Source organism: Melanerpes formicivorus, unplaced genomic scaffold, assembly GCF_026170545.1.
Source record: "Melanerpes formicivorus ecotype bairdi unplaced genomic scaffold, bMelFor1.0.p_v2 SCAF_18, whole genome shotgun sequence".
NCBI classification, from domain to species: Eukaryota; Metazoa; Chordata; class Aves; order Piciformes; family Picidae; genus Melanerpes; species Melanerpes formicivorus.
In genome coordinates this window covers 7416856-7443615 of record NW_027142370.1, presented here as the reverse complement: position 1 = coordinate 7443615, position 26760 = coordinate 7416856, and the positions used below count along the sequence as shown (strand labels likewise).

At 43.8% G+C, this 26760-nt stretch overlaps 1 protein-coding gene across 3 annotated transcripts; it reads right to left on the bottom strand.

Moving 5' to 3' along the window:
• Positions 1 to 462: 462 nt before the first annotated feature.
• NSG1 (neuronal vesicle trafficking associated 1) lies at positions 463 to 23411 on the bottom strand. Of its 3 annotated transcripts, none has more exons than XM_068149492.1 (5): positions 23327 to 23411; positions 21982 to 22132; positions 18225 to 18341; positions 6982 to 7092; positions 463 to 1835 (listed from the first exon to the last, which is right to left on the bottom strand). In XM_068149492.1, exons 2-5 carry the CDS (start codon positions 22108 to 22110, stop codon positions 1635 to 1637), a joined length of 558 nt encoding a protein of 185 aa, XP_068005593.1. In that variant the 5' UTR covers positions 22111 to 22132; positions 23327 to 23411; the 3' UTR covers positions 463 to 1634. The 3 variants fall into 3 exon arrangements, with proteins under 3 accessions (XP_068005593.1, XP_068005591.1, XP_068005592.1); XM_068149490.1 differs by lacking the exon at positions 23327 to 23411 and adding an exon at positions 22812 to 23057; XM_068149491.1 differs by lacking the exon at positions 23327 to 23411 and adding an exon at positions 22747 to 22767.
• Positions 23412 to 26760: the final 3349 nt, after the last annotated feature.

Genomic DNA, 26760 nt, shown 5'->3' with positions numbered 1-26760 from the left:
TGAAAAGTGTAAGGGGCAAAGAAAAATTTGGCACGTGATTTATTGCTTTGTATGCATTCCACAAACCATGACTTAATAAAAGCTTTTCCCAGCTCTGCTGTGTAACACACACTTCATACCAAACCCAGAGAATTAAGTACTAAGGATTATTTTTACTGGAGGGAGAAGGAAGCTTGGTGATAGAGCAGTTCTACTAGAGAAAAATACAAGTAGAGCTGACCACGTTTGTTCTTGGGGAACAGCCCAAAGTGGTATTTCCCCTTCAGTTGTGTAGCCTCTACCAAATAAAAGAACTTTTGACATGTCCACTCCCCCCTTGTCACATTCAAGTTATATGAACGAAAAGGTGACTTGCTTGCCCAGCTGCTTCACACACTTTTGCCTGTTAAATTAATAAGGTGTCATGTTTGTAATATATATTTAAGATTTGTAATAAAAATGAAAACATGGTTTCACACAAAGAAGAGGCAAGTCTGTAATTACAATGGAACTTTAACGTGCATCCACAACACTACCTTTCTTCTACAGCTCTCCCCCCTCCCAGGCCACACACAAACAGTTCTACTCTCCCCTCTGCTTCACATGGAGCTGGAAACAGCCAGTTGTGTTACACCGGTGGTTCACTTAACGATGCTCTGTGGTTTAAAAAGTGTCAAACTGCAAACCATACATAAAGTGGAAGATCTAATTAAGAAAAAAGGCAAAATATTAACAAAGCAAGAGAGATTTTTGACACACTGCTCCCTCAGTTGTATCCAACATATGACATAGTGGACTACAGCTACCGTGAATAGGCTTTCTGCCTCCTAAGTATGGTCGGAAGATGTCAGCGTTCATTAGAACATCCCTAACTGTCTATTATTTTTACACTACCATCAACACCCACCACTACAACTGCCTGTGTTTTCCATAATGCCTATCTAGCTTGTGTTTCAGTGCACACCCTTACCAAGATGCTAAAGCCACAGTGGAAATGCAGTTAAATTCTGTTGACAGCAATAATAAAACATTGAGCATGCCTTGTTGCAGAGAACTTCATTATCACTTACAAATAAACAGCAGTAAAGAAAAGGTAAGAAAAATGCTACCTGACAGCTTCTTTCTCCATACAAGTCATTACATTATGCCCTTGACATCCATGCTGACTACCATTCTTGCTTGAGCCAAAATGAAACATTAAATACAGCTTTCAGCTAAGGAAGAGATCACTCTAGTTATGGCTGGGGTGTTTCAGTTTGCAAAATGGCAAAGAACTTTAAAAAGGTCAATAAATGAAGTCATCAGTTCGGACAACAAACCACATGATTTCTCTAAGGTCCTGAAAATCCAGTGAAGAAATCTGTCAGTATCCAATGAACTGCAAGAACATAGCTAACATTGGCTTTTAACATTGAAAATGGTGTCCAAGCTCTACAGCAATGCTGATATGCACCTCGGTTTACGCCCATGAATGTTAGTTCTGCAGCACGGTTTTGGTTTGGTTTGGTTTTGCAAAGCAGTATCAGCAAACAGAAGCAATTGCACCATAAACATGAGTAACCTCTAAATTATCCATAATTATATTTAATGAAAAGTTCCTTAAAGTCCCTTAGTTACCCTTCAAATGACATAGTGTTACTAATTAGCTTATCATACTAAGCTGATTTCTCAGCAGCTTCAGTCTCCTGCTCAGACAGTTTCTCTTCTGACAGTACCGTCATCCAGGGGGACACTGAGCGCGTGATGGTTTGCTTGGCCAGGTTGTAGTGGTTTATGACTGTGTAAAACTTCCCCCGGGTGCTGGAGTCTTGTTCAGAGTAGTAGTTTTCCAACCCAGCTGGAATACACTGGTTATTCTGGAAAGAAAAATCCATCACTTAGATGACAGACACAGCCCCGGATGCACCAAAAAGAGGTTTGTTTTCTTTTCCTTTTAGTCTAAGCCAGCCCTTGCTTTCTGTGAGTCAAGATGCACAGCAATTAGCTCCAGTGTTGTCCTACTGTGTTCAAAATGTTCTCCCCTGCAATCCTTAAACTACTGTGCATGTGCCAGGAAGACCAGTCTGGGTCTGTCTGCCAGAATAATTCACATACAAGAAACATGCTTGCCCAAAATGTTTAAAAGCATTTGAGCTCTACTTCCAGCTGTATTTTCCTGCTTTTTCCTCCCCACCCACTTCCAGCTCTTTGGTCTACAATTACAGCTGTCTGCATTCTACCAGTCGATCCCCACACACTTCAACAGGCTGTTTCCAGTCTGAGGGACAATTGGTGCCAAGGTGTGCCCAGTTTAACAACCCAGTAAATAAGACCTTCAGGGTAAACACCGTGGGTGGCCAAGCTTCTGTGCAAGTGTGTACAAACATTCGAGATGCTTCACTCTTAGAAAGATAGAGCCAACAGCAGGCACTCTTCAGCCCTGGGACTACATTATTTCCCAGAAGTGTTAAGAGCACTACACAGAAATTGCTGGCTGCTTAGAGCTTTTGAAAGTCAAACACCTGGTTTAGAGTTAAATACCAAGTTAGAGCCCCAACTTGCTGTCATAATAAAGCTATCGTGCCTGTGCAGGGCATTAGTCAGCAGGTACCACCCAGCCACCATCCCAGTGATGATGCAGTAAAAGCCTACAAAGCAGCTGTCTGCACCGAAGGAAAAGGTAACTTAAACATATCCTGTGAATCCCAGGTTTTGCTCCAGAAGGTGACAGGTCTGTCTGCAGGCACACCTGCCAGCTCAGGCAGCCTTGCCCAGTACCTCAGTGTTAGGGCAGCCCCCTAGGCAACTGAGTTGACCCTCTATAAAATACAGGCTATGAGAAGCTGCAGCTTGAGGGAAAACAAGTGTAATCATTTCTACTCTGTTTTAAAACAGAACAGGCTGGTTGGTCTTCCTGCCTCCAACACCAGCAGTGTAAAATGTCTAACACCACAGCACAGCAACTTTGAACTGCTACAGTTCTCCCAGAACTTTGCAAACCAAACTGAATGGGGGCAATTTTGGAGCACAAAAAGACAGGCAAAAAAGTGACTGCCTTTAGGACCAGATGCTGTCTCAAATGCATCCACATTTTAACTTTTGGGTTGACCTGTCAGAAAACACCAAAAAACCAACAGCAAAGTGGCATAAATAAGCACCAATTACAACAGTTTCAAATGGTTTAAATCATAAAGCACAAAATGTCTGAGGAAAATTCAGCAGACAGCATTAGCTTGATTTAAATTTTGTACCCTAAAAATGATAGAGTGTTGGGGTTGGGGGAAAAGGATCAAAAGGAATGACAGAAAAAAGGAAGACTTCACAGAACAGGCCTAAAGGTAGTCTGATGAACCTGCCTGCTGCTGATAGCAGGGTCTTGTGGCAGGTTTAGTGCTGAAAGAAAAGTGGCTGCCACAGGACTAACAGCCCTCCCACGGTGTTAGCACACCATCAGTTCTAACCTGCTTGTGTGACAGAAGCCTCAGATGTGTGTCAGACTGGCAAGAGTGCTCCAAGTTACCACATCCACCCAGGTTCCCCCTATTTGTCATCTTTTGTCAGTGTAGCAGCCAGAGCAAGCCTTCCCTCACAGCTTGCTTTGAAGTAGCACTACAAAGCAGATGGGATTCAACCCTGGCCAAGCAGGCACTTGTGTCTCTCCAGCACTGTTCAAGCCAACAGAGGTTTCCCTGTGGTTGCAGTCACCGTTATCTGCCAGCCGCAAGACTGGGACCTAGATTAGAAACAATCATCTGGAGCAGAACTATTTGATAGGCATGTTCATCCACATCACCCATGCCATCTCCTGGAACCATTATCCCCACTTCCTCTGGGATAACTGACACTGCTGCTGATGTGGTAAAATGACTGGGAAGCAGGCAGACATCTTTGTGGTGGTGATCTCACCCAGTCAGGGGATGTAGTCACAGTCCTAAATATTTAACATGGGGGAAGGAGCACAATCTAATGAAATCTGCCAGGGAAATTCAAGCAGATATAATGATTAGTGCTGAAGACAAGCCAAGACTGCTGCCAGTCTGAAAAAATGCCTCAGAATCTTGCGCTGCTTTTAGAAGCAATTTGCTTTGCAACAGGCAAAATGACTCAGTAGTTAATTTTTGTTGTGTTTTGTAGTCATAAACATGCACAACATCTGACAGAAGAGCCTAAAGAAACACACTGCAGAGTTTTCATCTTGACTGCTTTTTTTTGCTCCTGGGATTTCATGCTTCTAGAAAAGACAGGAAAAACCTCCTCTTTTAGTCGCTGCTCTTTCTGTAGTGCCCAAGGATAGCCCCCTTTGCTTAGCTCCCAATCAAGGCAAGGTATGCAGCACTCAAGAGTGACTCAGTGAATGGAACTGGGGCAGATTCTCACCCTGCTGCTTGCCTGAGACCGTCAGCTTAAGCAGAACATTTCTCTCCATCCTTTTTATTTGTTTCCATGCTTCCCAGGTAAGAGAAGCAATAAGGGAGACCATGAGGAGAAACTGAGATGCTCCAGAGTGAGTTGGTTTCTGGTTTCTTTCACAACTCTTCTATTTGAGAAGTAAGTTGGGGTAAAAGGCCTTTGATGCCAGAGAAACTCCTGGTTTCCAGCCTGGCCATATGAAGATGACTCCTTTTGTTGCAATGACATAAAGCCCCCAGTGGCAATCACTCGCAGATAGCCTAACTTTGTTGGGTCAGTAATTCCAAACCTATTAAAGATGGCATTGTTTTTAATGCACTGAAATAACCATGTTGTCCATGGGCTGACAGAATGCAGGTGCCTTGGCAACAAAAGCTGAAGGGTAACAGATGCAGCATGGAGCATCCTGAGGCCCTGGAGAAATTCCTACAGGATGTAGTACACTCGGGTCTTTGAGGGAAACTCCGGTGAGTCATACCAACAGCCAGCAAAGGCTGCTTCACAGGAGTGGGGCTGTGTTGGAAAGCTTGAGCAAGCACAAAATTGAGGCTCAAGCAGTTTAAGATTGCTGTACAGAGGAAAATTAGCAGGTTTTTAAGCACACCTTCAAACCCTAGATGCGTAGGATAGCAGAAAGGCTGAAAACACCAAAACCTTTGGAACTGCTCCATGTATGAGAGCATAAAGCAGAGAAGGGCAAGTCTGACTCACAGCTGCGGTAGCTCAGCCTTTATGCAGAGATTCCCATGGTACCAGGCTTCCTGAGACACAGGACATCTCTGCCCTTAACCAAGAAGTCACATCAGCATCCAGAGCTTGGGGATATCCAGGCCAGAGAATGTAACTGACTCCACCTGGAGCCCAAAGCCAGCCCACAGAGGTATCGGTCACAAGGTGACAGACTTCATCTCTTGGGACACCTGCACCAAGCTATGCCATGATGCATTATGGACTTTCTCAAAAGCAAAGATACAAAGGCAAATACAAATCCATGTCAACACTGCTAGTTTCAGGTCTTGTGTCATTTGTTAACATGAGTTTATCCTGTAAAGCTCTTAGGAGTTACATGACCAAAGCTGCTCTGTGTCCTGGCATTATAACATCAAGCAGCTAGGAAACAGCCTCCACAAAACCCAGCGCTGGGAGAGAGCAACAGTAGCACAGCCCTCTGTGTGTGCTGCACCTTCAAACAAATGACCTCTGGGACATTCTGCCCAACTTCTGTTTCAAACATAAAGCCCTAAGGAGAGAAATGCAACCAGATTCTGTTCACAGTGTAACTGAAATCCAGCTAAGAAACTCAGCTCTTCTTAAGTCTTTGTGACACTCAGGAAAAAAAATGAGAAGCCAGAAGGTTGCAACTAAAAGGAAGGGACAATGTGCTATGAAAGGGAGCAGAAGCAGCAGACTGTGACAGCACTTAACTGACCATTCCTGTCAAGTCAGGCTCACATCAAGACAGGCTCAGTAGGAACATACAGTCCATATCCCAAGTTGTGCAAAGCCAAGAGAAAGCTCAGAAAGACAAGGCTATCTTCCCACCAGACATGAGCACAGCAGGGTTGCAGTGCTTGTCTGAGACAACACAACAAAGCACCAGCAGAACTAAGAGTCAGGTCTCCTGAGTTACAACCAAATACTCTAACCACTTTGCCCTTGAAGCAAAGGAAAGCAGTAACCTAAGACTGAATCCTTGGAGCTAAATTAATCCAGCAGGACATCACTGATTGTAACTTTGGACTGGATTCTTCCAAGATAAAGGTTCATCAAGATGCACTGAGGAAAACATTCCTTCCTAAATCCTTCTGAAGATCATACAAAGTACCCATTGGATTCATTATGTGACCAAACAGTCTTAAAAAATTAGAGGGAAGAATGCCAGCATCACTGCTCCTTTTCTTAGCTAATTACAGCCAAGTTCAGCCCTGCTAAATTTACAACTGAGAAATCAATGTCACCTTTCTGCCTTTCAGCCCGGGTCACAGCTGAGGAGCCAGCACTACCACCTCACACAACTGAAGTAAGCCCCAGCCTCCTTTTCAGCTGGCACCAGTATTTTTTCCAGTAATTGTGCTTTCCCTTTTTTGGCATCACTTTGGGCCCGTGGCAGTAGGGCTTGGAGGTCACTGTTCTAGAAAAAGAAACTCTGTCTGCAAAAATATCCCTAAGGTAACTCTGCTACTCTTAATGAGAGCATCACACTACTGTTTCTGTGACACATAACTCCAGAGTCTTTTTATTTTCCTTCAGGTTTTATCACTCTCTTTCCTAAGACATATGAATTTGGAGGAACATGCAACATTAAACCATAAGACCCAGTAAATGAGGGCTTTGTCTGGACAACTGCAGATGTGAGCAGGTTTGAAGGACGCTGGCTTGGGTACTTTTGCTGCATTTTCAACGTTTAAAGCATTAGCAAAACAACATTATGGAAACTGTGCAACAGTACAGCCTCAATTATAAATTAAGCACAGAGAAACATAGCAGGAAGCACAATGATCTAGGAAAATAAACACAAGCTCCCATGCAATACTTCAGGGCTTAATCAAGGTTATGCTGAGAACACCACAGAAAATTGTGCTCCTATTTTTCCAGAACATGTACACAATTTACCTTGAAAACAAATCCTTCTGGACAGGTGTGATCATACTTGTAAACCTTGTAGACTACCAGAAATACAACACACGTTAAGAATGCAAGGGCAAAAAGGACCAGCACAGTTACCTGTAAAGAGAAATAGAACAAGCTTCTGTTAGTGATGCACTGCTTACTGTACTGCTGTTGGTTACTGGAGGCAGCAGATGCCAGCTACAAATGCACTTTACAGTAAAATCTCAAGCAAAGGATAAAAACAGCTTCTAAATTATTGAGAGAGAACAAGGAAGCAGTATGTAAGTGCTTCTACCTCCCCCTTCTTGGAGACAAAAGCAGATGATCTGGTCAGTGGCCCGTAGCCTCTGCACTGCAAGGCTTTTTTTGGTTACATTTTTTGTTCCTTGTACGCAGGAGGCCAAAAGGACACTTTCAGGCAGCTCAGGTCTGATGCATTTTCAGTATTTGGATGATGTAAGTGCAAATCTAGTTTATGTCAGCTGGTAAGCATGTTTGTTTTCCCTGTGCCTGGCCAAGAACAGTCAGGTGGCAGCAACACTACAAAGGTGGCTCTGTCAGGGCACAGAGAGTTAGGATGAGAGTTCGTTGTGCCTGCTATGAGCATATGGAGAGTACCAGTAGCCTGCATGCTTGGCTGCTCAATGCCCCTTAATTTATAGGCTGAAACAGTACTTTTTCATCACAGAGACTGTACAGGAATAGTTTGCTGCCAGTTCCATAGGGAATACAACATGTTCAACACAGGGCTAGCCTCCAGAAGTTCTGTTGCACCTCTTTCCGCAGCACTTACAGAGGCACCTTTGCAGACTGCAGTACAGGGCACTGACTTTTCACCATGCCCATATGGACTGCTCCATATGGACTCAGGGTGGAGCAAAATCCAAGACACACCTTAAGCTGAACCTGAAATCAGTGTCAATATCAAGCCAACCTTGCCCAGGAACAAATAAGGAGCAGCTGGAGAATGTCGGCCTTTAAGGTGAGGGAGACAGAACTACCTCGAGTATTACCTCACCTGTTCAAGGCCAAGGTGTTGGCCTGGCAGTTACACTGCAAAGCTCCCTAATTCAGACCCATATTTTGTGGAAGGTGTGAGCTGAGCAAATGGAATTCATTACCTGGGAGAATGTCCCATGTGTGTGGTTTTATTACTCTAAAGCTTCTACTGACAGACAAATGAATAGCTCAAGAAGATTACAGAGTAAGAGTTGTTGAGCTCTGGGGTTTTTTTTGGCAAGTTAGCAGGAAGCCAGCATGTGCTACAGCATAAGAAACAGCAATAAACAGAAGCAAACAAGATTACATGATTACTTAAATAAAACAAGGGACAATATGATCTGAATTTTAAAGGAAGATGAGTAAAGCAGCAGTATGCAGCTCCTCAAAAGAGAACTTAGGCAAATGCAAACCAGAATAATCTGGAATTCGAGAAAGCAACAAACAAACTGTAGCTTTGCCTCTGTGTTAACAAAACCAATCCACCACACACTCCCTTTATCATAAACCCCAGAAGCAACAGGATTTGCAGCACTGCAAACTGCACAGGGCAGTGGGACTAGCACACTGAAGGGCTAAGATGGACTTTTAGGGACTTCTGATGTTGGGGAAACCAATTTCACCATGGGCAGACAACACTGAGGGCTAAATCTTTTGGCTGAAATGATGATGGGGAGTATTATGTGCTGCTGGAGCTAAAGCTTTTAAGAATTTTTGTTAGACAAAAGAGGGGACAAAAAAAACAAAAGGCCAGAGGAGAGGCAGGAAAAGAATTGCAGATCAGGAAGTAATTTAGCAGAAGAAATGTAGACATTAATGCAACAATGTCCATGAAATGAGACATGGAGCAAAGGACCTTTCTGGTTAATAGCAACATCTTCAATTTCTCAGGACAATCACTGGATTACACACACACACAAATAAGTCATTCTTAATCACCCTCCAAAACCCTCACACTGATATCAATTTTCAAATCCAATTAGTCTTTCCCCAAGTTTATTACTCATTTGCATACATAAAGGTTAACATGGATAGATCACTCTTGTCTTGCCAAACTATTTTCAGCTCACAGTATCATGTCTCAGTATGTCCTGCATAAACCCAAGTAGCAAAGGGTGTTTTCATTTCTGGTCATTCTTTGTGGTCCAGCTTAATAATAAACAACATAACCCAGCCACTTCTGGCCAAGCTATGCCCTACCTCAGCCCCTTTTTTTCTGCTGTGGTTGTTTAGGACTCCTTCCTGTGCTTCCTCAGCCATTCACAAACACACATAACAAAGCCCTTCATACACTGGCTTGGCCCAAACCCTGCATCCCATCTTCCACTGTCTTCCCCTCACCCCAACTGCAACAAGCCTTATTCTCTGCTCTCCCCTCAAAATGCTCCAGGCTGTGGAAAAACTGCCCTTTCTCCGCTCAGCTTGCAGATCCCACCTGGAGCTCTGCATCCCACTTCCCCAGCACCTTGCTGTGCCACACACTGTACCTGAGCCTCAGTGCAGTTCTACATCCCTGCTTGTCTGCAGGGCCATGGGCCTAAGGCTGCCTTCTTCCCTACAGCTGTGGGAAGAAGAGGAACCAGAAAGGAGCCACCACTCCTCAGCCAGCCCAGCAGCTCTACAATGTACAGGTGGCCCAGTCCAAGGCACAGATTTTGGGCCACTCGCTTCCCCCTGACTCAGGAGTGTGTTACACCATGTCTTTTGCTCTGACAGTCACTGCCTTCTCTCTTACAGAAGAAATGGAAAAGGGAAACAAGAATGTGGGGAGAGAAAAGATAAAATCCAAATGAGATTATCTCTGAGGCTTCCCATGCCCTACAAGACACATCTGCCAGAGCCTTCCATGAAGGCTGCTCTCTCTAGAGCACAGGCCTGTGACATGGCGGACGGGCACCAAGCAGAACAATTGCTACGGCGCAGATTGAATCAGCTCACATTGTCTCCTCCACACATAGGTCTGAACAGTTTAAAATGCTTTAAGAGATATTCTCAAATCCCAAAGCATTTCAACCACATTCCATCACCTTCCTACTAGGCAGGGATCAATATAATTACAGTGTTATTTGCCAGTCTCTGCCATTTTGACAGGTGAGGCTCCAGGAACGTACTGTAAAGCTAAGGAGCTGGTCTGTAGTTGAGACCAGCTACTAGACAATAGAAGAAGATTTGTATCGCCACAATCACTGCAGGGTCACTCTCTTCAAGGCTCAGGGACTGGTCTGAAAAGCAATTATGGTTTTTGGAAGAAGTGGAAAGCCCAGTGCTGTGTGAATTGCTGGAGCCTGGCAAGCTGCAGAGCCACAACCTTGGGGCTGATGTCCAGAGACATGAAGCATTTACCTCTTTCAGCAACCTCTGTGGGGCTGTGAGTTCTCACTACTCATACAAGTCATGTCCAGCATGGTCCTTCCATTGCCACACAGTAGCCACTGAGGAGAGCTCTCAGGGCTCCTGGCTCATAATTCTCACAGAATCTTCCTCTCTCACCATATTTCTTAATGTTATTAATTTGGGTATTAACATGTGAGTTTTTACTCTCATTACCTCCAATAATTTGCAATCACACTTCATTTGCAAATCCCTAATCAAGTAAGCTCTTGTCTCCTTCCTATCAGAAGAGAAGCTCCCTTCTCTTACCATCCTTTAGGTTACAAGTAACTTCTATTTAAGTGAAGGACAGTCATGCATGCAAATGACACAAAGAAATCCAACAATAGCTTCCAAGGTGATTGTAATCACCTGTTAATCCCATCCGCTTCTCCCCTCTAAGCTGCAAATCCTTCTCTTCCTTCTAAGAGCCATTTTCCTTCCCTCTCATAACCACCTACTACTGAGGGTCCCCAATTGTCAGACCCCTGGGTTTCACTTCCAAACCGGAGCAGTCAGCATCTCTCCACTACCAGTAACACTGTGTGGCCCTACCTCTCTGCCTCACCTTCCAGGTGCTTTTTGTGTGGCCCTACCTCTCTGCCTCACCTTCCAAGTGCTTTTTGTGGGGCCCTACCTCTCTGCCTCACCTTCCAGGTGCCTTTCAGAAATAAAAGCACAGAAATAGGGAAGGCAACCAACTCTTTAGACCACAAGTGCTACCAGGGCTGTCACTTCATTGCTTGCTTCCACAGCACACTCACCATAAACTAAAGTTATTTTCTTCTTACTACTGAGGCACTACCAGCAACTTGCCCTCCTCTGTTGCAGGTAGGAGAGGATGTAACCCAAGTGCAAGCACCACTCTCTCTTTCCTGGGAGGAAATCCTGAACAGCTTCTCCTTGTGGTAGCCAGCTGGCCAAGTGCAGGACTCCAGAGGGGGAGCAAAATTCTTCTGAATTACTATGAGCACTCACTGCCATGTAGATCCTGCAGAACTGCAAGATGACTGTCACACCACACCAGTAATGGGCTTTTAAAATACTTTTGATGAAAGAACTACAAGATAGCACAAAGAGCCATTTCTTTTAACGAGGAACTCAGCATGTGGGTTTGTTTTCATCTGTAGAGCGTCCTTTAAAGTTGGTTTTAAGGGGATCTGGCAGCAAAACTAAGTGAACAGAAAAGATGACAAGATATTCTGTATGTGGCAGATTTCTGAAGAGATTGTAAGTGAAGAGCAGAAGAAGGACAATGTCTAGCCAGAAGCCATTACAGTAATTGAAATGAGAGATGACTAATGAATGAAGTGCACCCACAGAAAAAAACCAAACCCAACAACAAAACTGTCTTCAGAGTGTAAGCATCTAGCCCAACAAATGAAAATCACCAGGTCTGACAACTACACTAACATGTAAACAGCTCTCGGTAAGGCCTTACCGTCAAGATCTCCTAGATCTTCCCAATCAGTCCATCCTGCTTTGCTGCAGAACATTGCCATCTGTGTTTTCTCTGCCTGGCTATTGCACTCTTCCAACTCCTTACTTCACCAACATTCATTGTGCTCCCCTTTTAATCTAACTGGAACACTACAGCAAAATTCATCAATGGCACCAATGGTGTTCTGCTTCCCTTCACACTCTTCTCCTGCCTCCTCTCCCCTTCTGAACAAATTACAAGCCATGTTTCAAAGCATGCACAAGTCTGCTCCTTTTGCTCCCCTTGGCTCTACCTCCTTCCACCTTCCCTGTATCCCACTGTCTCACTGAAGCCTGGGTGCCACTTGTTTTTTCTCTGCCTTCACCTCCACCTTTCTCATCGTGACTCCTCTTCTTGCCTGAAATGCTTTCATGATCCCACTCTTACCTGCTGCTTTGTGCTGCCTTCCTTCATGCTTTTCCTTCTGTCATGCACCTTTCAGCATACAAACCCACCTAGGAAAAGTGGAACTAAAGTGGAACTAACAAGACATGCAGTAATTTTTGCTGCTCAATCACTGGCACTTGGTCACATCTCATCTCTGCTCTACATCTTTGCATTACCTACTTCAATTGCAGCCTCTTGGGAGCACAGCTTTCATTTCTGATTTGTCTGTGAAGTGCTAGGCACAGACTTGGTGCTAGCATAAGAGTGAGGATGTACATTTAGAAAGCACCTTTGATATCAAGTGATTTACAACCAGTTTATGCCTTCCTCACTAGTGAAATGCAAAGCACTCTGGAACTGACATACAGCAACTCTGTATAACCATTTAGAACAGGAAATTAAGATTATTGCTATCTAATTTAAACTGCAGGAGGATTTTAGGTAGGCAGACTGTAATTATAGTAGATTGGGTCTGGCTACATCACGCAGACTAAAACTCCTAAAACATCACATTGACTTCCCTGCAAATGGCCATGACCTCCACTTCACCTCTCTCCACTAAAATCCTGCACCTCCAGCTGCACAATGCCCTCTACCAGCATGATAGCGAACACTGGAATCAGCTCTCCACTACCCCTAATGTTCCTGCATGTCCAAAATTCTCTTCTTGTTTGCTATCACTTGGGCCTGCACCTAGAAGTTTACATGCAAAATGTGTTTGAAACAATGCACTTAAGGATTAAGAAACGTTCAAGTTCAAGTAAATGGCAACATGAAAGAAAAAAAGGGGCATCTCCATCTATAGATACAGCACTTGACTCTCATTAATTTAAAGAGCAATCCAGATGACACAGAACATTGGTACTCTTCCATACTTGCTATGGGAACATACATTTACAAGATGCAAAAGGCAGCCAGATGCCTCATTTCAGAAGAGTATTTCTAACAGCACATGTCAGCTTTAGCTGCATGTCTGGTATCAACCTATTAAGCTCAACTTCACCAGAACATTCCTATCAAACCTTTGTGCTCAAAGAGGATGAGAGATTTGGAGTACACTGTACACAAAAACATAGGAGAAATCATAAACTGTCCTCAAAGAGAGAGGTCAGAGAAGAAGAGAGAACTGGCTTGGAGGCTTATCTAGAGATGACTGGGAGAGCAGCAAGAAAAGCATGCAGATTCATGAAGGACAGCAACTGAAAAGAAGCTACAGACCCAGTGGTTGTTAACAGCAGCAGTGCAAGACAACACTCCCGGCAAGGGAATCGATTAATGAAACCTGAGGGAGATACTGCTAGACAAAAACAGCTTAACAAGGCAGTGGTCTGGAGAGTCTAGCACCATGGCTTAACACAGCTGCTCATGACAGTGTTCCCATCACAGGACACCATGTATTATGTTTCTTAAGTATGGAGATCTAAGGAAGCAGTTCAGGTAAGAACCTTGCTACCTTCCCATACAAACACCAAGGACAGAAGAAAGGCTGGAAAACGTTACTACTGAAGAGGAAAGGCTAAGTGTTAAACCCAGAGAGATCCATATCACCTGTGCTACCAGGGATGCTGGTTCTGCTCTAAGAAAAGGATTTCTAAGGAATGCAGTGGCAGAGGACACCTGACTTAGAGCAGGTGAGCTGCTGTTAAGCATCTACCTTATTTAAATCTTCCAGGTCTAACCGTAAGAAAACATTCCTGTTAGGCAGAAATGCAGCAGGAGGATTGTCAAAGTCATATTAGAGAACAGCAAGCATTTAGAACAAAAAAAAATGGGAGTAGGAGAGCTGCCACAGCGTGCCTTGCCTCACATCAACTGTTTTAAAATAGCAGCTACTCTGAAAGAAGCATCTCAATTTTATTTTCCTTTCTTGAAGTAATAAGGAAAAATTCAAAGCCTGCCAAATGCTTATACTTGTGAGCAACTTTAATCCTCTAAGCAGTTCTACTGGAAGAAAACAGAACTACTCCTGGCAGTGAGTACCTGTCACTCTTCCAGCACTAAGTGACAAACATTAAGGAAGTGATACCCTGTGTATGGGAATCAGAACTCATGCATCTAACAGACTTTTAAGTGGAAGCAAAGAGCTGCTCAACACACAGAATAATCACACAGAAATAAAAAGAGAAGAATTTTCCTTGTCTCCAATCATTTTTGCAGCAATAATCATCATCAGTTTTACTAAGAGCAGGTAAAAAAAGGTTTTGAAGCAGAAATGTTTTAAAGGATGCCCCTTGAAGAGAGATAAAAATTGGAGTATTTAAGTGGATGTTGCATACCTTTTAAAATGACCAGGTCAAAGTGTGAGAACTGATTCTGAAAAGAAGTCTCAGCTGCTTACTTTCCTTTTTCATTTCAACATCTGCTTGCTACTTGATCATACATGGCTTGCACCATATGGCCTTACCATTGAAAGAAGCTGGAGGCTCTGGCTCTGCACTCAGATCTATGTAGAGATGTCAAGGATGAAGTCTGAAGAATTGAATTGCCTTTGAATAAAACCAAATGGTTGAAGGCATACCACAGCTTGGGTTTACTTAAGGGCTTGAAATTTATTGGGAAACCTGTTTGCTTTCAAAATACTTCTGCATGTTCTTTACTCAGGTTTCCCCAAAGACTGAGGAAAAATCTCCTGCTTTGACACAACAGAGGGTTTTTTCCCCAATTGATCTGTTTGTGCACAACTGTCAATTGTACCTGATTCAATAAGTGTCAGAACAGACATCCCACTACAAAATCCAACTGGAGTTTATAAAGAAAGTGCTGCTCTGTCAATGGGGAAGGCAAAGGTTTGGCCTTGGGTAACTGACACCATCAATTTTCTTCTGCAATAGCTTCCTTGTACGTCCTGGTTCATAAGGCTCCTTTGAAATGACATTTCCAGCCTGGTTGTGTTGCTCTTACAGAGGACAATTTACAGGAAAGAAAAATCTGCCTCATTCAAAGTTGCTTTCCAGATGTGAAGGACCAGCTCCCAGCATCAGCCTACACTGCTCAAAGAACAAAAGCAAGACTTGTACTTCTCAAAGGAAAATAATCTTCAGTGAAAAATCACATCTTCCTTGGGGTGGTTAGTGCCATCAACCACATTAATACCACAAGGCTCTCAGAACCAAGAATTGTCACATTCTCTTGACAGATTCTGATCTGAATTCAGAATGTGACTTCATACAGGAAAAAAAATTATACTTGCAGCCCTCTTTGTAAACATTCTCAGCTCTGTTGTACTAAGTGTGGCAATGTGGACTGAATGCTGAAAATATGGTTTATGATTTCTTATTCACCCAGCTGCTAAAACACCAAACAATCTACATGGCAGATGCACATGCTGGAGTTGCTTCATTTGTTACAAGGCCCTCATGTTTCAAGAAGCACAGCTTCAGATGATCTGCACTGCTGCATCCCAAAAAATGCAATCTGCTTTGCCCTTAGTTAAGAAGTACATCTTCAAATACACTCGTGAGTTACTGGTAAATAGGCCTGACTCACTATTTTTAGCACAGCATTTGGGCTGGGGATTGTGGCAAGCTTATGCATCAGTGATGTACAATATTGAAGCCATTAAAATGGTATCTGAAGCTTTTTTTCCCCCCCATGAACACAAGCCAAGGTCAATATCCCACCAGTTAAATAATGCATTCCATAATTACAGCAAATATTTAATTTTCAAACAAAGATCCTTTTGCGCTCTCAGAACCAACAGCAGCAGTTAACACGAGGGCTCACAATTAATAAAGACCCAGGAGAAAACCTCACACAATCAGTGCTTTTCATCTGCATATTTATGAAATTCCTTCAATTATTCATGTAATATTTACTGCTGGGAGTGGTGGATCTGACAATCATCCCTGCTGGAGAACCAATCAATTCTCTTTCAAACGGTGCAAGCAGCATAATTCAATTTGAACACTGTTAGGTAGTGATTAAGGGACATCTTTAGGACCTGGATATTCTGCATGGAACTCTTGTTTTCCATTAACTGAACGACAGTTTTCCTAACTGATCAACCCCCACACTCTTCTTTAGGACCCTAGCCTTACAGCCACGGTGTGAATCACCCTGCAATTCCCAAGAGGCACCCCATCTTACTGAAACCTCTCTCTGATGCAGTAGTTACCTAGCAGCAAAACCTAGCAACACTGTACTATGAGATTAATCCCAGAGTGATCATCAGAAAGTCAGATCTAAAAGACACTTAAGTACACCACCCAAAGGTATACAAAAAAATGCAATGCAAAATGCTCAGGCTTCTGACTGTTCAGCTAAATAAACCAGAAACACTACCCAACAGCATGACAAGCTATTTATTTGTTGTTCAGTGAGGTCTCATTTGCTCAGCCTTACCAACAAAGACAGAACCCAGATTTACCAAGGGATCTGCAAAACATTTAGACACAACCAAGATACTCAAAACCTCTCTTATCTACAATTTAATGTTTGAACAACAAAACCCCTCTCTACAGCTAGTGGGTAAGTGCAAAAAATCCTCAGGTATAGGTTCTGCTCAGTTGCTTGGCACCAAAATCCTAGCAGGGTACTCACACTACAACACAAAACACATTTGCAATCATTTTAGTGTGACCAGGACATCTACAAAAGACAGCCAGATAGGAGTCCTCCTCATTCTGAGATATCTGTTTGCATCTTATCCAACACTACAGCACACACAACCCTCACCTGAGAGGAAGGGGGTTACTCTCAAGGACTGGTAGCGTGGTGCCAGGAGAAGACAGAATGCTGCTCAGAATGTAGCATTTTCCCTGTGGGATGGGATGTCCTTGCTCCAAATTAGGGAACAGAAAAACTGGAACTAGGCTCCTTACCTCCTTAGTAAATCTCCTCCAGACCCCACAACATGTCTTACAAACTCACTGGGATGGTTTCCCATCCAGCTTACTGAGAACCTAAAGGCTTGACTGCATGGCTGAAGACTCTGCCAGCTGACCTGCACTCAAAGCATTTATCCTGACAGTGCTCTCCAAAATTCCTTTGCAAATGTAGCTTAAAGTGCTCAAACCCACCTGAAGCCTTCATTTTGTTTAGCCCCAACTCTGAGAGCTGTACTTCTGAAGGTAGGTCTGGGCCTGGGCAGCTCAAGCACAGAACTAGAATCTTTGGGAGTGCCCCCAAACTCCTGTCACACAAAGATTAGAAGAGTGCAGTACAAAGAGAATCCACATCTTTACTGAACCTGGGTATCCCTCATGCTAAATGTTAGGCTTTCCAAACATATTTGTACTTGCACACTGAATGGTGTGGTTGCCTCCTGTTTAAAAATGCTTTGGCATCCCTGGTTAAGATGCCAAACAGGTAGCAAAATGTCAGCTTTCCTGCTTTACTTAGGGCAAGAAAAAACCTATTCTCCAGTCAGAAGGTGGAAAGGTAGCTCAGTCCTTCCACCAATTAAGCTCTCAGCTTTCCTCTGGGACTAATGATGGAAGTAGCAGGGATGTCGACACCAAAGAGTAAATCTGAGTCACATTCTGGCTCAACTACCACCTGCCAGCAACAGTCATCACCAGGTTGTAAATGTACAACTGGACCAGGGAAACTGATAGCAAAGAGCTCTGGTACACAGCCCTGAGCTGCCAAGTCATACATTCAACCACACAGAAATGCATAATGGACTATGGCAGTGCTTTTAAAAGCGAATGGTTTGGCCCCAGTGAAAAGTAAACCAGAAAGAAAACAAATACTCTTGTGGTTCTTGTCCTTCAACACTAACAGGAGCTTTATCCATGCCATGAGGCATACCTGCACGCAGCCCACATACCCCTTGACCAGCCGCAATCTGAAACCCATATGCTGAGAGGTGCCTTCTGAATTCACCTGCCAGTGAGGGGTGACAAGCAATACCGTTCTAAGATTCGCTTTTGCATTTTTCTTACGCACAGCTATACCCACAACAGCCACTCTGCAAGTTGCAGCCAGCTTTGACTATGATCAGCAACAGATTTTAAGCACTTCTGTGAGCACAACTGAGTCATTCACACCTTCAGGTAGCACTGCTTACCTTAAATCTTTCTGAAACTCCTTCGGTGATGCTGATTGTGAATTCAGCTATTTTAGGAGTGCGGAACTTTGCCTTCTTTCGATCAGGTTCATACTCTGTTTTCGTTTTGACCACAACCTTTTAAACAACAAGAACCACAGAACACACCTGTCAGCTGAAACTAACTTACAGGAGTCTTATTTATTCATTAGCTCTTCCTTTACATACACACAAGTGCATCTAGCACAGTATTTCCCACCCCCCACCCCCCCTCCCCTTCCCCACTGTGTGTAATTTTCCTTTGGAAATTGTGAAGGTGCTAGCTATTTTTCCTGTCACAACAATCAACAAAATTATCTCTCAATGTGGTTTCAATAGGCCTACAAGCAGACTGTTATGCAACAGTTTTACAAAGGTTCAATTTTTTCATCTGTGGTGGTATTGTGCTGCTGCACCAGGCAAGCATCTACTTTGTTTAGATGCAAATCATTTAAGCTTCCCACTTCAGTTTGAAAATAGCCACCTCTATTTGCTTCAGGAGATCCCATTAATGGAATTTCAAACTGGAGACCAAGAGGATGAGACTATTATTGAGAAGTGGCCATGAAAATCTAGCAGATGATGATGTCACCAGTAACCACTTTGATAGGCTATCTAGTTGATCTTCACTATGTGCTAGACTGTAGCTCTTCACACTCTTATTTTTAACATCTAACTTTTCAATTATCAGCTGCAAGCAGCAAGGTGCACACAGACCCTTGTGTTAATGAGGTTTCTTGAAAGCCAAGGCCCTTCAGCTTATGCCCTGCTATGAACTATTGCCCCAAGCTACACAATTTAGTAGCTTACCTGTGTTCCTAAAAGATTCATTACATCAGTTGTATCCCCACTGCTCTCCTAGGTATTCTAATTGTACAAAATATTTAACATATTTAACCTATTTGCCTCATTTTTTTCTTCCCCAATGTTTCAGGATCTTGTTCCAAGTACAACTCTCAGGATGGGGTGCAGTTTCTCACACTGGCAATGCTATTAAGTTTTGCTCCATCTTCTCTGTGGTTCCAAAGAATACATACCTAAACCCTTTCATACTTTTAGAACCAGACTATCCTTAGAGCAGTCCATGGTATTGATAGCAACTACTTTATTCTGCAATTAAGATTCTGACACTCACAGGTAGCCAGGCACTGAAATTAGAGCTTTGGGTTCTCCTCTCCTCACTTACCTGAAATGGTGTCTAGAATGGGTAACTGTACTTAGTACCACAAAGCTTATTAGACACTTGGACAGCATTACAGATGTATGTGCAAGATACAGGTTTAGAAACCACTTTACTTATTTGCAGCTGCAATTAGTAATATAATCATTACAAACTATTTAACGTCACAAGTGTCCAGGACCATCATGGAAGGAAACTGTCTGAACATTCTTTAACATTTTACTTCCTTTCCTCCCCCTTTATGTTGCATAATCTCAGGCAACTCAATTCACATTCAGCTGACACTGAACATACAGTCCTATCTGCTTGGTTATGTAATGTCTTCTTTTGTTTAACATACCTAAATAAGAATTTAAATCAGTTCATTCCTTTAATTTAGAAGCTGTCAAGACCATCAAATTCTTAGCACTGTAGTCACTAGTATTCAAGGAGTTATGCTTCACTGCCATACTGGAGAGCCTTGTAAGTGAATAATAAGCATAGATATATTAAGTATCGACTCCTATTCATTATACATGACGCTCTTCATACTTCAAGGTTTGATCTGTGTGTCAGTTTTGACTTAAAACTGTTGGGGTTTTTTTCCACATCACTTGCCCTACTACTGCCTTTTGAGTCTGCAGCAACCAGTGAAGAAACAATGGCATGACTAACCAGTTCCAGAAGGAAACCCACAGGACAAATAAACACATGGTTTTATTTCTGCCCCCCCCCCCTCTACATTTGCAAAAGGAAAAGAAAGTTAATATACAAATGGACAATGGAAAGAGTAGAAAAAACAGTCAAAGTTTCCTTTATTTAGGTTTAAATGGAAAGAGTAGAAGAGCCAAATATTTCTTTACTCAAGCTTCTAGCCTAGTTGTACATTTGCTTTCATTCAAGGCATATGATGCTGTGAAGGCAGGAGAGTTCCCCTCCATTCTAGTAGGAGCGATCAGGCTGGCACTGAACCTCCTGGGTTCACTACAGAGGCTGTGCTCAAGTTAAACCTATTACCACACAGGTCCCTGGTCCAGCCTTCTGCTTAAGCAGCGCAGTAACATAATAAATTCCTCTGGACATTGGTCTTGGTAATCAGTTATATCCAGTCACCAGTTGGCAGGTGTATCAGACAATAAGACTTAACTCGTTTTAAAGCCTTAGGGTGCAATTTTGTCCTCAGTTACAGGATTTACACCCACATAACCAAGGGCAGAAAATGGACCCTCAGGCTCTCTAACAGCTGTTACAGCTTATTGCATTTATGCTTGCCAACTGGTCACCACACTACAGAATGATGCTGATAAGCAATTAAAATGGAGATCGCAAATGTCTTTGTGCTGCCTACAAACAACATCCTACCAAGGAAAATTTCACAAGCTAAAATTCTTTACTCCAAGGTAAGATTAAGTGCATCAGTAGAGCTGGATTCAATGATCTTAAAGGTCTTCTCTAAGCAAAATGATTCTATGATTCTACTTTTTCAGCTGCAAGGAACATAGAGCTATCAGTTTATCTGGGAGCAGATTTGACCTCATGGAAGACAGCATGCTGAAAATAAAACTCAGCATGAAGACATCACTGACCATTTCCCAGGTAAATTCTGTATTTTTCAAAGACTGCCAAGCTTTTTTGCCAGATGCAAATGTGAAAAATGTACAACTACCCCACTAAAACAGGACACTGAAACACAGAGTGTTGAAATAGCTGGAAAAGCATCCTACTCCTGTATGCCTTACCTGCAGGAACACTTAACTGAATTCTTTATTGTGAGAATAAACATACTAAACAGGCTATCACTTCACCTCCCCAAATCAAAAAATCAAATCCTTTGCAATCAAGCCATGCCATGAGGAATCCATGATGTGCACTTCCCATCCAACCTGTGAGCAGTGCACTGGACTGCCCCTTTCCAGCTACCGAGCATCTGAATTGGAGAATTTTGCACTAGTTAAGCTGCCGAGGAGAAATCTCCGTGGCCTGTTCTCATCTTGTTATTTCAGCTTGTCTGGTGCTAGCACTGGTTTCCTACAGAAGAAACATGGAAGTTCTTTCTCTTTGTGGCCAGTCTGTCCACATACATCTTGCAGAGACGTAAAGCAGTGCTTTATCCCTCACATAAGGGGCGGGGGGGGCTTTTTCTGACCAGAGAAAATTCATGTCATTCACAGGAAAGAAAAAAAATAAACAGAAAAGAAAATACAAACCCACATGAAAAAGTCACATTACACAGTACCTTCCAGATACAAAAAAACAACAACAAAAAAAAGATACAGCATAGGAAGGGCTGTAACAACACAGCATGGAGAACCTTGTACGCTTGTACAGTTCACACAGCAGCACTGAAATCCACATATGCTTATTACTAACATTTTCCATTGTACCTTCATGCAAATCACTCCTACTGGATTTTCATTAGCTTAACTCTGATTTTTTTTTTCCCCAGAGGAAACAGCATCCCTTAAAACACTCCATTTACCTTGACATTTCCAAGCCACTCACTACACGTAACCCATTCTTTTGTTGTTTGCCTGAGATTTGGGTGTGATTCTCCAGGGTGGAAACTAAAGCCTACTGTACCTTATCAGGAGGTGGGAACTGGAGCTGATTGACATCCAGGGGTGTGATCAGGGGGATGGTGTCAAATCCATCCTCCAAAAGGGGCTGCTTTGTGCTCTTCTCGCTGAAATTATTCCCCAGTTTCACCATTCTTCCAGGATAGAGGGATTATCTGCAGACAGACACAGGCACACATGCAGAGAAATGCAAAACGTCAGAAACTCGGGATGCACCACATCTTTTCCCTGCCCCCAGGGAACTGGAAATATATTACGAAATTAAAATAATAATAATAATAATAATAATAATAATAATAAAGATCAGGCGTGACTGAGTTACGTTTTGGTGTTTTAAGAAGCACGAACCATGGCAAACACTTTAATTATCCAAGTTTAAAAAAAACTACTAAACAAAACCCCAAACCAACAAACGCACACACACAAAACCCTACCCTAACCCCAAAACACCACATCAAAAAAAACAAAAGCAGCCCTAAAACCTCAGCACGTTAGCCTGAGCCGAGCGATGACTGCCTGCACGGCCCCGCTGCGGCATCGCCTCTCCGCCCGTGGAATCGGGAGGGCTCTGGTAGCGGTCCCCACCCCAGCTCCATCACCGCACCCCTCCGCCGCCGAGCGCCTGCTCCCCTCGCCGCCCGGCTCCTGCAGCGAGACGGTGCCCGGGGGGCACCCCGCGCCCTTCTGCCGCCGCGCCCCGCCATGGCGCTCCCCGCCGCTCCCCCACAGGCGCAGGGCGACGGACCCCCCGCGGCCGCCCGGACGCCGCCGCCGCGGCTCCCGGCCCTTCTGCAAGAGGACGGCGAAGTGCGAAGCAGCGGCACCGCCACTCACCGCCGCGGCTCCCGGCCCTTCCTCGGGGGACGGCGAGGCGTCGTTCCGCCGCGGCCCGCGCAGCAATGGCGGAGCGGGGGACGAGGCGGCGGCTCTCCCTCCGCGGGGTGACTCTGGGCGGCCGCAGCGCCGGGGCCGTGACGCAGCCGCCGCCTGGCTGAGGGCAGCTCTGGAGCAGCAGCAGCACAAAGAGACCCCGCGGGGACGAGGGAGACGAGCGGGCGACTCCCCCAAGCCGGCTACTGGCGCAGCGGCAGCAGGTGGAGGAAGAGGCGGTGGCGGGGGGACGGGACAGGACGCGCCGCCCTCCGCGCCCCTCCCCTGGCAGGGGCATACCGCACAGCACGGTACGGTACAGGGGGGAGGTGGTTGCCCCTGCCTTGCACTAGCAGCTCGCGGGGCGGGAGGGGGCAGGGTGGCTGCCGCCCTGCTCCTCATGGCAGCTGCAGGTCCCTGCTGTAGGGGGTCTCCCGGTCGGGAGTGGAGAGAAGCCCCGCTGTGGGCAGCTTCCGTACCTCGGGCGGGGAAACGGTGCTACAGAAGGTGGCTGCGGGAAGCGGTGAGAGACGAAGACCAGCAGTCGGTCGGTTTCGTCCTTTGCGCGTCTGCTCCTTCCCGTTCCTGCAGGGAAAGGACGAACGTGGCCGGAGGACGGGGACTCCGAGTTACCTTTCTGCAAAACGGGGGGAAAAAACGTGACTACTGGAACTGGCACTCGCGTTACTTCAAGGCAAATGCGTATTGCAGAGCTCTGCAGCTCCAGGTTGAGAGGACATCTTACGATCTCGTCTATCTTGGAGGAAAGAAAACCAACCCTGATTCACATTCACTGTGCTGTCTCCCATCACCCAAGGCAACCGGCATGCTCATTTCGTAGTCTTGCAGGTGCATTGTTCCACCGCGTGGAGGGAAAGCCGCTGTGGGCGATGCAACAGGTGACTTGGATAGGGCAAGCTCTTGAGAGGCAGAGGCGAGGGCTCAGCCTTGAGCCAGCTTTATGCTTCAAAACCAACAGATGACAGCATAAGCAGCAACTCTTTTCCCTTCTGTGCTTTGAGCAAGCACAGTTTATGGGCAAAACTACTGTAAAGTGTTAAGACTGTAGAACTTGAAAGTGACTTAAATTCTGATTTCACATTTTCTTGCTCTGAGAGCATCACCGTGTTAGTTTAATCTACCATTTGGACATGGTATCACTAGGGGCAGGGACCAAAGACTCAGCTGTCCATCCACAGAAATACTTAATAGGGCTGATGCAAACGTGAGACCCTGCAGCTCACAGCTTTTCTTAGGAACTGATACATCAGACACGGCTTTCCTGCTTTACATTTAAAAGTACCTTGCTCATCATTGTCTAAATTTGGGCTAGTTCTAATACTGACTAGGTTGTAGGCTTTGTGAATGGAGAATACCATGGATATTTCAGCAGTGAGCCCTTCCATGTACAAGTCAGAATGTCACATCTTTAACAAGACTTAGGGCTTCTCTGTGCAAAGAATAACAAAGCTAATGGTCAGTTTGGTGTCCCTCCTTCCCCCCCCAAATCTCAAAAAAAACCCAAACACCCCCAAACTTTTATTTTTTGTGATTGCTTTTAATCGCAGAATTTTATCTTGGATGAAAATCACATTAGCCATCTACAGCTCTTCTTTTTTTGGCTTTTGTGGAGGCTCTTAAATGAGTGTTAAGAGCACAAATGAAACCTGAATTCAGTTACAGTCACTGGAGGAAGTCCCACTGACTTCATTGGAGTCATGATTTTACTCAATTAACAGAGGAGGAGTACTCAGGACTATTTAACAGTCCATTGCTATAAAAACAAATCTAGAACTCACAGTTTGATAATGTAATTACTTTTTTTGGTTGGGCTCCTCGAGCAAGATGCTCACATCCCTGTCATCTCTTTTCCTTTTTTTTTTTCCTTTGGCAAATAATTGATTTCCCTCCCCCATCCTTTCTTCCTCAGAGAGCACAGAACAATAGATTTTCCCTTCACTGGCTTTGGTTTGTTGGTTGTTTTTTTTTCCCCCTCATAAACATCATTGATAACTGCAGTCTCATCAGCACAGTTCCAGGAAGTATGACTAAATTAGTTAAACTTCTGGCTGGGTAACTACTACCTTTGCAGCAGCTAAATAAAGATACTGGAAGATGAGAATAATCAGTGGGTTAATATTCATTTTCAAAACGTTCCCAATGCAACAGATCACTTCAGAAATAGAAAAGAGGGCTCCCAAACCAACACAAAAACATTTTCAAGGTAGAAACTGATTGTTGTGCCTCTCAAATTACTGGGCAATCAGTTCTGATTTTGTTGTTGATGATTCCAAATAGAGGAGAGGAGGACTCTGAAATAGTGACTTTACTTCTGAGCATTAGAAGGGCAGCAGCAACTATATACCTCTTAATGACTTATATTTGCAGCCTTACATGTTCAGAGTATCTCGACCCTGCGTCTGGCCAGCATTCCCTCATTAGCTCTCAATACATGCTGATTTCTTATGTGGTTTGCTCCAGATGTCAGATGCAAAATGCATTCCATCTCTCTTTTTCCAAGGTCAATGGTCTGTAATGGAGGAGGCCCAGATTCCCTTCCTGCCTGTGACATAAAGCAAGCTGTGTCTCTGACTATGGATCATCTTGTCGATCTCATTTATTTCTCCCATCAGTGTTCTGTTCTGAGTAAATAAAGTGTAAAATAAGCTTGTCTTACTTGAGTAGCATTTCATAAATCATACTTGCATGTGTTAAGTAGCAAGAATGTGTTATTCATTTCACATAGAAAATTGGACCTGGAAGTGGAAATAAAGGGTTTTTAAATAAATAAATAAATAATAAATTTAGAACAAAATCAAACAAGAAGCACTTTAATTATTTAATTCTGGCAATGCCCTTGTCTTACAAGCAAGTGTTCTTGAACAGAACATATGAATAACCCACAGATGGATGAGTGTAGTCCATTCATTTGTGTGTGAAGCCAGTCATTCAGCATACAAGTCATATCAGAAGTCCCAGTGATGACAGAAGTATATTTGACAGTATACTAAAGGGAGCCAAAATAACAAATTGACTGACTAAGTCCTTTCATCTCTCTGTGATTTTATATTTGAGTCCCCCTGTTGGCTGAAGATGGTCAAAAGTGTGTGCCTGAGGAAGTATAAGTTAAGATGAATGGACATAAATTCCCCAATTGTCAGGTGAGGCTTTTTTTTTTTCCCCTTCAGTTATTTGAGCATATTCAAGGGGTACTCTGTTTTAGTGTCTCTTGTAGAGATGGGGAGAATTTGGGATAGTCTAGGGTATAAATTACTACTCTCTTTGGCACTGTGGTAATCAGCCATTTAGAAGCTTACACTAGCTTAATGCTGGGGGAGGCTTCAACGCACCACACCATAATCTTAGTTCTCTAGTTTTACTTCTTTTTAAGCAGCTGGATACTGCCCTGTTGCCACTTGGTGCTACTAACACTTGGCTTACCATTCAAAGTGCATTTCACCCCCTATACTATGATGTGACCAAAAGAAAATGTAGTTGTTTGCCTGTGCATATGCATGCACACACAAACATCTCTGACTAGTGAGTGCCCTTGATTGCCAGGTATGTAGAATGAGCAGATAAGAAGGATTTTATTTCTGGTATCACATAACCAACTATAGTTTGCCACTGATGATTTTAGAAGAAAGGGTGAGGTAACTTAGTAAGAAAATCAGCATGCTTCCTAGTCAGACATTGCTGCCTTAAGGATACAAAAAGGCATATGCTAAGGTAAAGAACATTTGAACAGAAATGTGTCTTCAAAATTAGCACGCCTCTTTCCTCCTGCTGTAGGTCATCTTGCTATGGTTATTCAGGGGGCTGAACGTTTTAGGAAAGGACTGTGCTCTTCTGGAACTTCTACAGAGTAACTCAGTAAGTTCCAGGTGCTTCACAAGTAACAGACATCTTTGCT